The sequence below is a fragment of the Cryptomeria japonica genome, chromosome 5 (genome assembly GCF_030272615.1).
Source record: "Cryptomeria japonica chromosome 5, Sugi_1.0, whole genome shotgun sequence".
NCBI classification, from domain to species: Eukaryota; Viridiplantae; Streptophyta; class Pinopsida; order Cupressales; family Cupressaceae; genus Cryptomeria; species Cryptomeria japonica.
The window spans coordinates 159,924,798-159,940,515 of record NC_081409.1 but is presented as its reverse complement, the minus strand read 5'-3'; the positions used below and the strand labels follow the sequence as shown (position 1 = coordinate 159,940,515).

The following is a 15,718-nucleotide window of genomic DNA, read 5'->3' as shown; positions in this document are numbered from 1 at the left end:
ATGACTCGGCTGGCCCAAAAAATTTAAAAACTCAGCAATAACTCGACAAATTTATCAAACATTTGAAAATATATAATTTCTTAAAAGATACACATATACACCGAATTTGTAGAACATATACTGATTTCCATCATATAAAATTCAACGATCTATAAAATAAAAGAATTAATATAATAAATATATAATCTTAAATTAAAAGGTAAGAGAATTAATAGAACATTTAATTTATTTCTTTTAAATTAAAAGAACATTTAATCTATATTCTTTTTAATAGATTGTTCTTTATATAAAATACAACAATTTATAAAATAAAAAATTTAGATTGTTCTATTATTAAAAAATAAAAAGAATATAGATTCTTCATTGTTGTATTTGATATGCTTATTCATTTGATTTAATCTACATATTATTTTATGTGAATCACTAATCAAAGTATAGAAAGTTAGAACAATCTATTAAAAATTCAAACATGTATTTCGATACAAATTTTTTCCTAACCCAAATCGTAGGCTAGAGATTAGGTTTAAGAAAAAAAACAATAAATTTTTGTTTCAAATCAACAAGAAATTGATGAAAAACCTTAAGCTCAGCTGATCGATGAAAACACCGAGGTTTTTTTCCTATTTGTCATGCCCTATTTGCATCGCAAATATTTCCTCCCATCGTGGGTTTCAAACACATGAAATGGAATAGTAATTAGGTTTTCAACAACTTTAGATCTTTATTTTGTTTTTCTTGCGTATTTTAATGCCAAGTTTCAGCGATTTTATAGGGTTTAACGCATGGCGAATTTGTAGAAAACTTGTTCCTAAGTTTTTCCACAAGTGACTTGTGGCCAACTAGGGCTCGCAAGTACTCACGAGTCTATAAAAAATGTGCAGAGTTTCTCAACTATGTTACAGCTGATTATGAATTATTTAGCTCAGTATTATCCAAAATGTGACAGAAATGCCCCAAAAGAGTCTAACCATATGCACAGTTCTTTGAACAAGTGTAAATATCATAAACTTAAGAAAACACATAAAAATCAAAATATCATAAAATTGAAAATATAATATTTTCTAGGCAATAAAATTACAAGTCAATGTGCTAATCAGGAAAACAATGGTCCAATGTTTGGAAAAAGCATAAAATATGATCTCCAGCTTATTGTTTAACAGAAACTCAGTGTCCAATGGTGACTCCAGTGGTGGTCCAGTGGGAAAGATGTTGAAATTTTATGTTTCATAATTTTATTCCTGTAACTAGTGATGATTTCTTGTTCTTAGTTTAAATTACACTTTTTCTTTCCCTTACCAAAACAGAGGTCTTTTAAAATGGAGAGGTGCAGCCTAATAATATCTTAAAACTTGAGGGACATATCTGCCTACAATGTAAAAACCCTAACATTTCCATTCAAGCTAAATTTCCAAATACCAAAATAGGAAATAAATTGGAATATAGAATTCAGGCAAGGATATGAAGCATGTGCTGTAGCCATTAAAGTACAATATCAGAAGGACAATAAAACAGCAGTGTAATCACTTTAAGCCAAGTAGATAATTGGGACCATTATGTATTTTCCAAAAACAAAGACAGTAACATATGATGAGAACTGCAGTTGTCATCTTAAAAAGAATCAATCCCATGGGGCCCTTCAATTATTCATTTGTACCACAATAGCAATTTTCTTTCTCTATAACATTATCCACAATAAAAATTAAATCTTAGGTTAGAAATCCAAAAATGTTTCCATGCTCTAAAAGACATCATTTTGCCATTCTGTGAATGAAATTGATGTTCAGTGTTGACCAAACCTTGACCAGCATCTATTAGACCTCACCAAAGTATACCACCATGTGGCATGAAGAATAAATGCCTCTAATTAAGTTCCTTCGAAAGGTCTTTGACTAGGAGGGATACACAAAGGGTCATTCATCTGAATAATAAAATTAAGATTTAGTGGGCAACAACATGCACATTTTCTTCAATGCCTCTCACCGATTAGAGTTTCAAAGATTGCACAACTCTATGTTTTCTGTAGGGTTATTTTATTTTGTCCTCGGAAACAAATCTTTGCAACCATAAATTTGTGATTCACCCATAAAAAGCCTAACCTCATTTCCAACTAATTTCAATACACAATGATCTCAAAACTTATTGATATGTATGTGTTTTTGAAATGAATGAAAATACATTAAGAATGAATTACACATGCAACAAAAGAACTTATGATGATGTTATTTACTTCTATTCGTTTTACATGATCCCAGTTCTGGTAAATCAAGAATGCAAATATTTACAAAAATCTCCAATAATTGTATAACTTACTCACCGAACGTTGGTAGACTTAAAAAAACATTATTTCAGAATAAATTAACTTGATGCTTGGAAGACTAAAGAAGGCATTATTAAGAATAGCCTGTCTTGATTCAAGGAAAGAAAGTTCAGGGTATGGTCTGAGAGTAAGAAAATGAAAGAGGGTACCTGGAATGAGCTTTTTCCATCTGCAGGGCTGTCATATGACATCATATGTAGCATTATTGAATCAAAATGTGGTATGGTAGCTTTTTCAGTAGGAACCATTAATCCACAAATGCCAAGAAGTGTCATTGCACAAATAGATCTAAGTACACTTGACTTTCCACCACCATTTGGTCCAGTTAGAAGAAACAGTGATTGCATTTGAATTGTGTTTGGCACAGCCGCTCCTTGTACCAAGTCGAACCAATAAGGCACTAAACCTACTACTTCTAATTGGTTTATTACTTCTCCTGAAGTTTCCTGTGTTTTAAAATGCTGCAATCTGTGAGGCTTTCAGTCAAATAAAACTCCAATACATAATATCTTAATGAATCATAATCCCTAGATTGTTTAATTTCAATTCAAATACTATTTTTCTAGTGCATTTAGTAGCAATGAGCAATAAGAGAATATTAATCAAAAGACAGAGTTTGAGTACAGAATTTTATTATCCACCTAATAAGTAATTCACAGAGCCTAAATGAAGGGAGCATCTATCAAAAATAAGCACATGAGAGAGTTGAATCCTCACAAGCAAGATTGTACTGATATCACAGTACTTAGTACAAAGGAATCCAATTAACAGATGAAAATCACATCTCCCTGTTAATACATCATTGCATGTTATAACAGGTCACATTCATGAGTAAACTTACTAATGAATTTGGATTCTGATTAATCTCTTTAAGCATTGGAAAGATCCAATCACGCCTCCTCCCCTCACTGCGCGCAAACCATAAAATTTAAAATTATATGCAATCAATGTGAACGAAAACGATTAGAATGATGAATACTGCTTGTAGAACAATTTCAAACATAAATGCACAGGAAAAAATGTTTGAGAGCACAACATCAAATTCTATTTCGAACATAACATTAATTTACTCCATGACCAGAACTATCTAATGCATGTATTGCAGTACGACAATCCCACACTAAACATTAATACAGAAAAATCATTACAATATTATAAAACTAAACAGGATCTAGTGGAAAACAACATGAAATTTTGTTTAGCCATACATACATAGTCGAAATCGGTCTGAAATTTCAATAATTGTTCATAATAACAAAAATGGGAGCTTGAACATATAAATGCAATCACAGAAGCAAATAACTTTCTTGGGAATATCTTGGCAAGCAAAAAGAGAAAGATATTTCAATTTCTTGAGATATATCATAAAAATATCAGTAATCCCAAAAATGAAGAAAAATTACAAAAATGAAGAGAAATAATTGATTTTTTTATACTTAAAGGCATCATAATCACATGATGAGTGAGAGAGAGGTACATCATTAATTTTAATATATGGAATTTTCTCATTAAGTTTAGAATCATTATTTATAGTGTGCTCTGCACAGTGTGTTATTACAAGTTCCACTTTAAAGTTGAACCTTCGATATTAATCACAAACTACAAATTATAAATATCATACTACAAAAGAACAAACTAAAAAGAGCAGAAGGAGCTAGTAAGGTTGGCTACTATGAATACAATTCACTAAAAGGCAGCAGTTCCTAATGACGAAGTTTCATAATTATGCTCCCTCCTAAGCTGAATTAATAGATTTTCATCAAACACATTGGATGCCCTCAAGATCTCAATGTCTTCCTCATCAAGTAGTTCTATTTCATCAGCAAGGAGTTCCAAGCGAAGATCGATCTCATCAAGGTCAATTGGTTAGTCATCCTTGACACTCTTTATATAATCAACTCAAATGTATCAATTTGAAACTTTATACAAATAAGAAAAATAACTTCTAATTGGAAGAAAACAATAATTGCAATTTACAAATAGAAATGCAATTTTTTCTCACCTTTTAATTTTTCCATCAGAAGCCAAAGATGATGGTGGACAAAACCAAAACATTAATCCACTTTCAATTCAAACAATTGCATTTCTTGGAGTGTAGGTGTTGAAACACACTCCAAGAATGCTCACAAGTAAACAATCTACATCAATTCTATTAAATTGATGATTAAAAAGCTTGCACACAATCAAATCCAGAAACTGTTATTCCAAACAATCTACATGATAAGATCAAAATGTGCATTGTCATCCATCTTAATTTTTTAACACCTTTGCCAAAAAAAATCCACCATTCAGCTATGAAAAAACAGATTTTAATCAACATCATATTTAATTAAAGATCTTCAATGTTCAAAACAAGATAACAATCTTATATATTTCCAAGTACCTAGTTTCAAAGGAGTCCTACCTTCTACAACACGAAGAGTGGCAAAACATCCCTTTCCCTATTGATTTGCGAGTAAATCTACCAAGGCTACCTGTCAATCTTGTGATTCAACAAAAACTCTCTCAATGCATTAGAATAGGCCCTCATTTGCCTATTCAGCTTGATTGAAGTAGTCACCATAAAACAATGCTAGATTGAGGAAGTACCCAATGGCATCGAGGGTGCAATGCATCTACATATCGGCATATACCTACTTTCTCATGGACCATCCTTACCCTAATAGCCTCTTCGCCTTATCCATGACCTCATACAAGTATTCCACTATGGATTTTTCCCCATCAACTAGCCACAACACTTTAACTAAAGGCTTAGAAAATATCACAATTTCCTTTGTCTCTATGATGACACAAACTCCTTTTTTCATCTTTTAACTGTTTATCCTTCTTAATCTCAAAATCTATGTGCAATCCTTGACTATTGACAATCCAATCTTGCATCCAAGGCAAAAACATAATCATTTAGATATCTACATTTAATGCAAAAACCCCTATAAAATCTTGCAAATATGTAACATTGTAAAATTGTTAGTTTTTGTCTTTAGATTTAGTTGGAACTCGGGGAGCTTCCCCTTAAAATTTGAAGAATGGTATAAGCATATGTGCTGTTCTGTTTCGTCATGTCTGCAATAGACAAATCAAAATGCTAACACATCATGAATTGTATCTGTGCTGACAGACTATTAAGATACACAAGGAATTCATGAATATTGTCCTTACCTTGATGCCAATAAACATTTGCATCATCTACAATCCATTCCACCAACCTAGTTTTAAGAGCTAAATTTTAGGCTGTCTTTTCAAATTCCAACATGAAAAGGCTGACTACAATTGGAGATAAAGAAGAACCCATATCTATACCTTTAATGTCTTCATGTTTCACCTACAAAGCTAAATAATGTTGAATTGAGACCCAATTCGACCAATTTCATAGTTTCTCAATCAATAATTTGGTCAATGGCTTCCAATGTTTCTACAAGTTACCAAGATCATGTATGTGGAGATGCAATTTTTGTGGACAGCAAAAAAATTCCCCAATTTTGGCAACCTCGGGGGATGGCTATTAAAACAACTTAAACTAAAAAGCAGCTAAGATTTTAAAAAGTGAAAACAATATTTGCTGAATTTGAAATGACAGTCCTTACCTTTTAGCTTTTTTTTTTAAGGTTTTTAGTATTAATTTCCTTAGAAAGTTACTTTTTTAGTTTTTTATGCACTGAATGGAGCAGACCATCCAGTTCTAAAAAAAAGAGACATCCACTAAAACCCAAGTCCCCAAGACATTATCTAGACACTCAGGCACGTATGGATCGCTAATGGATTCAATCATTTCCTTAATCAGGATTTTTGTAAAGAGTGACATGACTTCAAAACTAATAGGAATGGATTATTTTTCATTTTCTGATCCCTTATGAATTCAACAAAAGATGGGGAGTCTTTATTATAGGAGGAAGTGTTTACAACTAATGGTGTAAGTTTCTGTGTATGAAAGGAAGCTAACTGGTGTTTTGATGGCTTAATAGTATTGATAACTGGTCCCATTGCCACACATTCCTTTTGTATTTTAGGTTAAGCATGGGGTCCTCTGGGTATTTTCTAAATTTAGGGTTGGTTACTTATTTCATCAAGAGATGTGCCCTCAGTTGCATTGTTCAGCACCTCCACAGCTATATTGATGAGACTTTTCAGTATCTTACTATATCTCCCACATATCAGTTATCTTTCATTTTCACTGAATAGTTTGTAGAATCCATCACAGCCGCTAAGACCCTTTATTGGCTTTAACCATAATAATATCATGATTTTGATATATTTATTCAACCCAATATGTTTGTCTTTTATAATGTTGTTTTAGGCAGCTTAGCATGTTTGAGAAGTACAGCACCCTGTTGTCTAATTTAAACTAAATCAATCTCCACTAACCCATAATATGGCCTTCTCAAACTCTTGGGAAGGTAAGATGTATACAGGATGAGCCAAATTTATGATCACAAAAAATATAATTCAAAGGCAACTTCATTTCTATGAGGGGAATTGTGTGTTTGGTAACACCATTAGTTACTGCTAATATCCCTACAGCTTTGAACCAGTAATGAATAGAAGAATCTCCAAATAACTACATACATGCAAACACAATACCAAAGGGCGATTGAATTGAGGTTTTAAATCATTTAAACTGATGAGATATATTATGCAAAGGGTTGTTTAAAGTGGCATATCAGAAATACTGATGAGATATATTATGTAAATGGTTGTTTAATTTTACATACATATAATGTCAGATCCATAAAGCATAAAGGATAAGGGTGCTTCAATTGTTTCACTTATTTTACTAGCATTTTTTAAGACATCCCACATATGTACTTGAAGAAAGCTACGGTGGAACACTATTCTACCCTTAAACCTTCTTAAGTATATACCAAATTAAGCACATTACATAGTATAATAAAAAGAATAGACATCTGATGAGTACGATGAATTCCTAACCTCACATGTGCAAATAATGTCTTTGTGATAACTGATAGTACAGATAAGAACACAATAGTATTTGTCTTTCGTTGCAGCTCTTCTGCCAGACTCCTCAAAATTTCCGTGACTTTCAAATTTGCTTGTACAACTGCCTCCCTGTAGCTGCAAAACACAATATTTTCTGAGAGATAATATGTGGAAAATTTCCTTCCCGATTTTCACCCTAATACATCAAATTGATTTTAAACAAATATTTATCAAGGAATATTCTTGTCAACTATTGATTCATGCAAATACTCATGGAATGTTAATTTAAAGATACTAAATTTGTTACGAATTGAACTCTCAGCAATACTTACACAACATTACACATTAATCAGCTAAATCAATGTTCTATTGAAGGATTTCATAAATAAATCAACTTACATTAGATATTCATAGTTCAAAAAAGAAATTTCTGCAGAAATATGATATAAAATAAATGTTTCAATTCAAAAGTCACCAGCCTATTCATCAAATGGGTTGTACCTATCTAATGCTTCTTCTACTTTTGGAGTTGTATACCATTCAGTGCCTACTTTCTTCCCTTTTGCATCTTTAGCAGGTATTAAGTTTTGTATTTGTTCCTCCCCAGGAGTGTTGGCCCACACAGCAGGAGCAAAACATTTTCCTTTAAACCAGATAGACTCATGGTCCTTGGAATAGCATATTTCCCCCTTGGCTCCACTTCCTAGAGGACTAACAACGGCTTTTACTCTTAATACAATTGGAAGAAAATCTTCTTCTACCTGCCAAAAACAAAAACAGCAAATAAACGACATTTGGAAGCAGTACAAAAGCTTATTCAAATACAAACATTGTTGCCCCGGAGAAGAAGTTACTGTGCCCCAAATGAGAACAAAAAGTATGATTAAAGATCTAGGTCTACTATTTCTAAATGTGGCTTTTGATGAGTCTGATATGCTGCACACACTTGACAGCTGCCAGCTACTAGTATAACTGGCATTAAAAGATGCTATGAGTACCTTGATAACAACCTTATAATTTGTCTGCCCAAAATGACAAATTACAAACTAAAACCTGTTGTTATTAATAATTAATATTGTGCAAATAATTTAACAGAAAATAAAGGTTAGCCCTTCAGGAAATATATTTGCATTTCACAAAGAGAATTAGACTAGAATGAATCATAGAAAATCACATATAACTTACAGCCAAAGACAATGCTTCAGCAGCTCTCTCAACTTCCACAAAAACATCTTCTGCATTTACACGTTTTATACGGCCTTTCCATGAAGATTCCATTTCTATAAAAAAATCATCAGGGATTATAGGAGAACTGTAGATTTCTTGTTCTGACTCTCCTTCAAGAAAAATTACTTTTCCAATCGCATCCACAATCTCTCTACATTCTGTTACCTGCAATTTATAAGTGAAAGAGTATAATCCCCTCAGCAACAAATTTAGGAAACCCCTACCTATCGTGTTGCATATCCCATAATGGAATACAGTATACACAGTATCAAAACATATTATATAATTTTTTAGGGCCTCATAATGCTTTTATATTTGTCAAATGAAGAAAAGACACTTTTGAAAAGAACCTAACATTACTAAATTGATTCTAAACAATGGTAGTACTATGGTGAAGTCTACCCATAGTGGAATGATGGAACATCATTTTATGTACCACGTTATTAATGTAGCTACTTCATGCAAGGGGCATTACAGACAAAGACCACTGAATTGAAGATCATTGCAGAATACATCTAGTAGAAAATAGAAATGGGAGAATGGCAGACAAAGATCCAATAAATAGAGCCAAAATTGAAGAAAACTAAACATGTCACAACCCCAAATTTTATTAGACATAATTTTTTTAATATTTTGGACATAAAGTGACATAATTAGAATAGTAATTAATATATATTGTTTGTTGACTTTATAATTATTTTGAATTTAGATTATGGATCAATTACTTATGATGTTTATTTAGAAATACATGAAAATTTGATGATGAATATTGATTTTTGAATATAGATATGCTGATGTAAAATTGAGTTTCTTGAGTTGATGGCAGGTGTGAAGACGAGAACATGGTTAAGGTAGAGGTTGGCTAGCCTTCTAGCAATGGTTGGCTTGATGGGATCTATTCACACACTCATGTAGTTCTTTATGAATGCCTTCTTGATTGAATGAACCAAATATTGTTAATTGTGAATTTTATATTTTGCATGGTTGGGAATAAATAACTATCTATTTAGTTAAGTTGAAAATAGTTATTCAGTTTGATTAATTTAGAATGATAATAATATGTTATTTCTTTTGGATCATATTTCATTGGATTGATTAAGTAGACATTTTATTCTTTGAATGTTGAAATAAAGAAACTAAAATGACTTGATATTTTGTTAGAATAATTAGGCTTGAATTTTCATTTAAATTTTATAATCTTTGATTCAATATAAGTATTATTGTTTTAATATTGATAGGCAAAGAAAATATATCAAAATATTATATTTCTTGATTTTAATTGTTATTATAAGTGATATTGACAAAGTAATATATATATATATATATATATATATATATATATATATAACACTCTCTTTCATGCATTTCATGTTTTAGATTCTTTTCATGTGTGAGAATCAATTGGTTAAAAACACTCACCCTTTCCATGTGATGTTCCCACATAAATTTCATGCATGGTAAAGGACTATCACACCCTTATTGTTTCATACAATTCTTGTTTTAGGATTGGATAAGAAGCCATTTTTTCTTGTGTAGAAGTTTCTTTATATAGGGAAATGATTTTTTTACCAAAGCATGCTTTTTGGATTGGGGAAGTTTTATCATATCTTCACTGGCATATACATATTTTTCTGGCGTTGGGGAAAAACACATTGACATGGATCCATTTCTTATTGATGACAATGGGAAATTAGGGAAAGATACCCGAAATTGGTAGAGAAATTGGGGAGTATTTTGGGCATTCTTATGAAATAGGCAGAAGTCTAGGTAGGAAATTAGCTTGAGGAAGACACAATAGGAGCTTTGAGGATTAGGTCATGCAAAGGACCGAATATTGCACTTCCAATTTAAGAGGAGCTACTCATACCAAGTATTAAAAATAATTCCACTTCATTCTGTGGTTACAATGTTTAATGTGAGTAATTAAAAATGATATAAAGGCCTGCTATATCCTATTGTGTGTGGTCCCTTGTTTCTTCTATCTTTCAATTTTGTAGGCAACTTTTATCTGCTAGCAACTAATCAATGTTTACAAGATTATTAGCATTGAACTCTTCTTAGTTGTACAGATTTAGTTCTATCTGTAACTTTCAATCTACTTGCAAGCTAATTTAGTGAATTTCTACTGTTATTACATGTCTTTCCATCGCTTTAGTTATGATCATCTGCCACATGCGTGTTGCTGGAAAGGAATTGAGCCAAAAATTTCAGTCCGTTTCTGTAAATTTATATTCAAAGTTGTTCACTGGTTGTCTTCGATATCTTTGTCCTCTAGAATGACATAGCATAGAGAGAACCGTTCTTTTGGGGGCTAAAGTCAATATTGTTGTTTAGATCATATGCAACTGTAACATTGAATCGGTCAGCTTTATACCTACCAATTGCCTTCCTTTGTAATTTTCTAAGCAACTATGAATTTTGTTTTGTTTAAGATTGGGCAAATGTAGCCAAAACTTGAGCCTCCCATGAGCAGCAATAGCTTCTTTTAAAGATACTCTGCTTCAATCCTTTACTGGTTGCATTGGAAACAAATTAATTTCCAGCCTTACAATAATCAACATATGTTATAGCTCCTTTGATCCACCCTTGCATGCTGCTCTGGAGAACACCGTTTCACCTGTGCACCATTATAAATGTTTTGTTTCGTTTTTAAGGAATGAAAAACAACTTCTTGTTCACCGTAAGTGGTACCTTAATAAGACAAGTTTTCAAAATTTGTTTGGTGTTCACCATCACCAGTGCTTCATAAAATCTGAGTTCTAAAACTTAAAGCTCAGATGCGATTTCTATAGACATCTTTTCATAAATAGCCTATCAAAAAATCAATTACAAAATTGAATCAATTTCCAGCCAGCACACTACTTAATAATTTGTGGTGGTGTTAACAACACATAAAAGGCACATGGCAGAATGGTCAAGGTTGTGAATTTTAAAACAACATGTTGGAGGTTCATAACTCTTACACTTCAACTTTTTTTTAAAATCTTGTTTTTGAGACATCAAAAGATGAGTGAGAGATAAACTTTAAAATAAATAAAAACTTAAAACTAGATCTGGATTAACACGTGGAAGAAATGAAGTATTCATTATTAGTTAAAAATCTTGATTTTGACACATCAAAAGATGAGTGAGAGATAAACTTTAATATAAATAAAAACTTGAAACTAGACCTGGATTAACATGTGAAAGAAAGGAAGTATGCATTATTAGTAAGTAATTAAGTTAGTAATTATCATAAGATGGTTGGGGTTAGTTCATAAATCTTAAATGTCCTGTCAATTTTACCTTCACTTGATTTATGAAGAGCTAGTGGCTTTCATGTGTTCGAGCTAGATGTAGTTATAATCAATAACAATTGACATTATTACTAAGTTTGAAACTATTGAAAGACATGATTGGATGATTTCAGTAACTAGAGTAAATATTGTAATTTCATCTTAATAAATTTTGAGAGAGCAATAATTCTCTTTTAGTAGAGATGGTACTTATATGAGACATGTCCTTGATGTAGAACACGGAAGTATTACTGAGAGGGTGGGGAGTGAATCAGTGGTACACAAGAACTTTAATCTTTCTTAAACAACTTAAACTTTTAACAAGTTTCAATTTGAAAAACTGAAAGACACAAAAAGATGCACAATAAAACAATACGCAAGATTTACGTGGAAACTCGGGATGGGAAAAACCACGGTGAGAACGCTGCTAGGATCTACTGTCCTAATCCAGCCTCACAATTTATCCTCCAATTACAATGTTTTAAGGGCGCCGACCCTAAGGAGTCACCAAACTCCTGTCTAAAAGTGAACCAACACTTTCAATCCAAAATATTTGAGCAACAACTCAAGCTTTTGTGGCATCTACCAGTCAGTACATTGCAGAAGTTCAATTCACTACAATTTCAGATTTCAAGTGACAATCTTTGAAACTTTCAACAATATTGATATTATATGAAAAATGTATCAATCTTCTTCTGTATATTTAGAAAGCATCCAAAATAGAGAATAACATTTTGTGATCAACATTTCATGTACAGATCTGTTCTGAATTGTCCTTAATCAGTACATAGCCTCTGTAATTCTTCTTCCTTTGATTCAACTTGAAACAGAGGTTAAACAAACTTCATTTCAAGTATGAACTGAAAATAATATCTGTGTTCTGACCCAAAAAAAATGTAACCTCTTACATTCAAATCTGTATTCAACCTATTGTGCAAGCCTGTTTAATGATATAGCGTTCTGAATAATACTCACAAACTACCCTGAACAATATAGCAATCTTCCATAAGAAACAAAGATACCCTGATTATAACTTTAGACAATACTCACAGCGCCAATACCAACACAGTTCTTGACTAGCTTATCCACGATCTTGACACGGCTTTGTGAATGGAATTAACTGTGTATATATATAGACACAGTAAATATAGAATCTGCAGTCTTGGTTATACTTTCTATGGATTAACAACACAATAGGCTTCTTTTTCATACCTTTCTCCAGTCACCAAAGAAAATATATATAAGAATGAATATAGTTGTCACCAGTTAGGAGTAGTTATTTGTTAACACAAAGAAGTTCAACTAACTATTGACAAATCCAACTTGTCTAGTTCGAACTTCAAACTACATCTCTTAACAAATAACAGATTTGGAAGGAATTATAACCAACAGCCATTTCCATTTCATACCAACTCTCTTATGCAATGATAAATGAATATCATAGGAGAGTAATTTGTTTGTTTTCTTCATTGTCGTCTATGCTGTCATAGTGGGTCATTTTTTTAATAACATTACCAGTCATAATCCCTGAAAAAATATACTCTGCAAGCCTGACAATAAAAGGTTTAGATGCTGAATGAAGAAGAAAGAAATGAGTGGAGGAGACAAGCCCGATAACAATAAAAGATTTATACAATAAGCGTTAAATACAAGCCTCTCCCGACATTATTGGAGATATGATTTCAGTATGATTTCATGCCAGATTTAATTCTGTTTCTTTATTTCATTCCAGATTTAACTCTGTGTCTTTTCTAATACTATCTGTACTTTGCACCTCCAGATACAACAATAGAGCATACTTCAGAATAACCACACCATGACAGTCTTACAACTTAAATCTGTATCTGTTGACATCAATGACAAGATTGCTGACACTCGATTTGTGTGATTTTCATAGAAAGATATATTGCAATTGTGAATACACACAGACAGAGGGGTGTGGTTTATATCCATTCAATGGAATGGTTCTCTGTATGTGGATTCATTTAGTATGCTAAGTTTATGGACAGGTGCCAAATATGGGTAAACAAAGAAGGTTAGGTCTCTACTTTAGATCTACCTGCCGATAGTCGGCTTAAAAGATGCTTTGGCCAAAGCTTATGAAATCATCTTGTGAATGATTGTGTTCTTTTACTCTCTGCCACATCATGATGTTAGATGCATATCTTTTTCTCTGTGTGTGAATTAGTATGTTAGATTCATCGTGCTGCACCAGATTCCATCCCGCCTGCCAGTTCTAGATAGCTAGTTACCTCATGCAAGGTCGGGTATTCTTCTAGATGAGAAGAATTCAGGGGAAGCTTATGCTTTGTGGTTGGGTGGAACCAGTGCCTAATCATGTTCCTGGCTCACAGGGTGCAGATGAAGGAGAGTTTGTGGCAACCAGAGACCTTAGAACTTTTTTGTATCATTATATTTATTGGATGTGACGAGATCGGCAAGCCTAGGTCACAAGAATATGGTTGACTGTTTGAACTTTTGTGAAACCATTTATTATAATATCCTTATGTAAGGATGAGTTGTGTAAATATATGGAGATGAAATTATCCTTTATGTTGTATTTATGACTCATTGGAGAAAATTATGGAAATTATGATTTGAAAATTTCTAATCTTACTTTGGTTTTGGAATTATTTATAAGTTGGGAACTGTCCGCGTCCTTACAAAGCACCAATTTCAAGTGCACAAAGAATTTTTGATCCCAAATTCACAAGGTGATTTATTACAGATCCAATCCTCTAATCTCCACTACAGCAACATTCAAAAATAACAGCACCATTAGGTTTGTTAGTTCAGCTGTAAAAGACGGGTTGGGTTCATTTTGGGTTTCTTTAGTGTAAAAAATAAATATAAAATCATTCTATCTATATATCATATAATAAACATAAACACTATAAAATTAAAAATACTACTTCCATTTCAATTAATCAAAAACAAATGTTGGGGGTTCACCCCGCAACATGACAGTAGTGTCACAAGCCCCAGAATGGGGAAGGTCGTATTTTCGACTCACCTTGTTTGCAGGCTATTAAGGTGATGGCACATTTCCCGAGATATCGAATAGTGTTGATACCAAGGCACTTCTCAGCGAATGATTGGCGGACGGCTTCCCGCGAAAGAGCATACGAGCACAACTGCAGACCGGTGGTGGTTAGACAAAGGCAAGCACCATGTACGGGATAGAGTCGACTTAGCCCTGATTCGATGGCACGCGGATCAAGCAAAGACTGTCAGGGTGTTAATGCCCTCATTGAATACGGACTCAGGCGTGGAACAGGATACAAAGGACGAAGAGCCACGGAGTGACAGGGGGGTCGTGGATGGAGACAAGTGGAGTGATAAGGAGATAGGAGTGGAGCGATAAGGAGATGGATTGGAGTGATAAGGATATAGGAAATGGAGCGATAAGGAGGCTAAAGTGGAGCGATAAGGAGTGTTAGACGAAGGGATAAGGAGATTTCAAGGAACAAAGCGGTTAAAAAAAATGGAGCCGTTAATACCTCGTAAATGTAACCACGGGGAGGGGGTCCCCCAAATGTGGCCCTCACTGGTTAGAAACTCCAATATAAAAAAGACATTACTGATCAAAAAAAATAATCAAAAACAAATGTCATCATAAATATTCATTGTTCAATATAAAAATAATAATGTGAGTCACTATCATCATTGACATTGGATTATATAGGTAGCGTAGAAGAACCTAAGTCACCGCGTTCGAATTCGAGTTCGGCAACCATAAAATTTGGATGAAATTCGACAAAGGCAAAAAATTCGACATTAAATTCGCCTTATATAGAAAAAACTTAAATTTTAGTAATATATCTAATGAATTATCAAAATAGTTAAGATTGCAAAATAGATTTTAAAGCATTATAAAAGGATAAAAAATAAATTAAAATAATAATAACTTAAATATACTAAATATTTAATTTTTTATGAAAATTTAATATAAATTAATATTATA

The 15,718-nt window shown here is 32.7% G+C and overlaps 1 protein-coding gene across 1 annotated transcript in view; it reads right to left on the bottom strand.

The window, feature by feature from the left end:
* Positions 1 to 15,718, bottom strand: part of LOC131072706 (DNA mismatch repair protein MSH1, mitochondrial) — a 307,935-nt gene that overhangs the window by 38,367 nt on the left and 253,850 nt on the right. Inside the window, exons 16-20 of the mRNA XM_058008946.2 lie at positions 8,438 to 8,644; positions 7,754 to 8,013; positions 7,244 to 7,387; positions 3,159 to 3,225; positions 2,467 to 2,763 (exon numbers count right to left, since the gene is read on the bottom strand). Coding sequence (XP_057864929.2) covers positions 2,467 to 2,763; positions 3,159 to 3,225; positions 7,244 to 7,387; positions 7,754 to 8,013; positions 8,438 to 8,644 — 975 coding nt within the window. The remainder of the gene's footprint in view (positions 1 to 2,466; positions 2,764 to 3,158; positions 3,226 to 7,243; positions 7,388 to 7,753; positions 8,014 to 8,437; positions 8,645 to 15,718) is intronic.